Raw genomic sequence first — 2,654 nt, forward strand, 5'->3', positions numbered from 1 at the left:
CCGAAATTTATTTTGAACGTCTTACTATGTACATAAATAGTTACTAATAAATAATTCCATCATCATTATACGTTTCTTTTTATTTATATATAGTGACAAACGATTCTATTGTTAACTGGATTTCCTTTTTGCGCGATAATATACTTGTCCATAGACCTAATGAGTACTACGATGCATGCAATTGTTTAAATGAAAGAGTGATTTCAAGTCATAAAAAAATGTTTAAGAGTAAGAAATGTTAAAGAGTAAAAAATGTTAAAGAGACTTAGTATCTTCGAAGGAATTATTTAAATTGTTTCTGTCGTCATCTCCTGCAATCATTTCCTGCAATAAAATATATAACACATAATTATAAAGCAGCAATTGACGTTGAATATTGTAAGGTAATAGGCAGATATAACATTACCTGCAGCACTTCAACAAGTGCCCTTGTCTCATTCAGCATTTCTCTGTAAATCTGCTTTTCTTCTTCTAATTTTTGGATATGCTCTGAGAGTTGCTTGTTTTTTTCTAGAACATTACTAAGGGCAACGCGCCTCCTTTCAGCCAGGATCCGCCAGTAATTCTCGCTAATGTCAGTTAAATCTGAAAGAAAATATTTTAATAAAAAATCCAGGCCTCTGGTATATTCTGGCTTTTAACGCCCAATTTCACCAAACGTCGTTTAACTTCAATCTGGGCTTAATTCACGTTTGTCTCTTTCTAAAGTAACAGTTGAAAAGAGGCAAAGAGCGAATTAAGCTAAGCTTACAGTTAAACAACGTTGGTGAAACCGGGCCTTAGAAAGACAAGAACGAAATATTATCTTTAAATATACCTGTGCATGTTAAATCCTCAGGTCTAATTTCTACATCTTCCTCGGGTCCAGTTTGGACAGCTTTGTCATTCGTCACCTTCTTTCGCTTTTTAGAAACCTTTTTCATTTTTGTAGGTATATTTCTAAAATGTGTACAGGTTTAACGTTTAGTTTCTTTACATGAAATTTCTCTTAAAGTAACGACTCTATAAGAGATGACTTTTTCGGTGTATTCTTTGAGACATACTCAGCAATATAAATACTTTTTACAATCTCTTTATGGTTGAACGAGAGAAAAGTGTTAACTTACTTTTTAGATTTTTCCTCTTTTGTTTGTTGAGTAGACGCGATCATTCTGTCCGCGCCTACTAATGTTTCCTTATCGGTAGCGGAGGGCTGCAGTTCGTGCAAACATTTTCGAACCTTATCCTGCTTTAATCGAAGGAATCATTACAATATGTTCATAAATGACTTCATGTATTTTACACACAAGTGTTATACTATTTTACACATTATTTCTTTATACATTTTAAACGTGTAATTAAACTATATTATCTTTTATTTACAGTACGTCGTGTACTGCTCCAGGAAGAATATCACGTACAATAATATACAGATGCATCTTTAATAAAATTTACCTAAATCAAGGTAACATAATTTTTCATGAGTAGTAAATCAATGGACTGAATAGCTGTTTCTATACTAACAGTAAGAAAATTTAATAAACTACAGTTTCTATTGCCAACACACTCGATTATTCTGTATGCGATGTTAAGGTTGAAACATCCTCTCGGAATGTAAATATAATTGAAGGAAACGACCTTCGGGACATTGTACTCAAGAATATAAATACCGAGGGGGAAACCGCTGAGGTCATTGTGGTGTACAGATTTGCGGTATTACCGGGCATTACTAGGGCATTTTGTCTTGCTGAGCCATTATAAAGATAAAATAAAATAAGATACAATAAGATAAAAGAAGATAATAAGATAAAGTAATGCCCACTGGGCATTAGTGGGCATTGGTGTACAAGATTTTGGTCAGCGATTTCCCCCTCGATAAATACATCGTAAAAACAATCTTTTCGATATTCCTCTTGTAGAAAATCAAGCGAGAGACTACTATTTATAATGTGAAATCGTGTTGTAACGTCACTTTTCTCGACGGTTTCGTATGAAAAGAGAAATAAAAACGTACTAACCTCTGAAGCGGTAGTCGTTGCGGCGTCGGTAATCGGTTTCATCCTGAGCCACAAAATTCAGAAAGGTTAGGGGAACTAGAACGGCTGCCAAAGGACTCGCGTCGCTTTACTCGTAAACTCCGATATCACAACGCAAATGTCGTACGAAGGGAGTTCAGTTAACTTTCCGAAAAGCAAGCAATCACGTGCACATCACACAGGGCTCTTGTCGCAGCTCGAACAACCGGTTTCAGAGATCAGCTGCTTGGCGGGAACCAGCGGGAAGTGCGGCCAGTGCGGGAACTGCCAAGCAGTGATCCCAGATGCGGGAATTGCGGGATTTCTGGCGCACGCGCAGTAGCGCAAGCCTTTCTGCCATGCGCATAGTAATCACGTGACTACCATGAAAGACATACAGGCAACGTGGGGGGTTTCTAGGAACCAGTGTTCTTTACTATTCAATTTTACATCGATTTTTTATTAAAACTCATATTAATGATTTATATATTATATAGAGCAGTTTATTAAACATTTACTTAATTGATAAAAAACTTTTGTACGATATTTCCTATACTCTTCTTGTAAGGGTTCTATAATCTAAACCCTTAAGTTAAGAAGAATTACGTATACGCTACTGAGCGGCTGCTCAAGGAGATTCTTAGGTCCATGTCGGACACC

The 2,654-nt window shown here is 36.2% G+C and overlaps 1 protein-coding gene across 1 annotated transcript; it reads right to left on the reverse strand.

The window, feature by feature from the left end:
• Nucleotides 1-62: 62 nt before the first annotated feature.
• LOC105565442 lies at nt 63-2,301 on the reverse strand. Its single transcript, XM_012018655.1, has 5 exons — nt 1,998-2,301; nt 1,107-1,225; nt 818-939; nt 407-585; nt 63-324 (listed from the first exon to the last, which is right to left on the reverse strand). The coding sequence occupies exons 1-5, from the start codon at nt 2,037-2,039 to the stop codon at nt 256-258; spliced, it is 531 nt and encodes a 176-aa protein (XP_011874045.1). The 5' UTR covers nt 2,040-2,301; the 3' UTR covers nt 63-255.
• Between the last annotated feature and the right edge of the window lie 353 nt (nt 2,302-2,654).

This window comes from Vollenhovia emeryi, unplaced genomic scaffold, assembly GCF_000949405.1.
Source record: "Vollenhovia emeryi isolate VEMERY1.0 unplaced genomic scaffold, V.emery_V1.0 DF943547.1, whole genome shotgun sequence".
NCBI lineage: Eukaryota > Metazoa > Arthropoda > Insecta > Hymenoptera > Formicidae > Vollenhovia > Vollenhovia emeryi.

Excerpts from the sequence above, each read along its gene's own strand:
- LOC105565442 (XM_012018655.1), bottom strand. The coding sequence starts at position 2,039 with ATGAAACCGATTACCGACGCCGCAACGACTACCGCTTCAGAG. Across the intron at positions 940-1,106 it reads AAAGAGGAAAAATCTAAAAA|AAATATACCTACAAAAATGA; the intron begins GTAAGTTAACAC and ends TACACATTTTAG. Across the intron at positions 586-817 it reads TGAGGATTTAACATGCACAG|ATTTAACTGACATTAGCGAG; the intron begins GTATATTTAAAG and ends ATTTTCTTTCAG.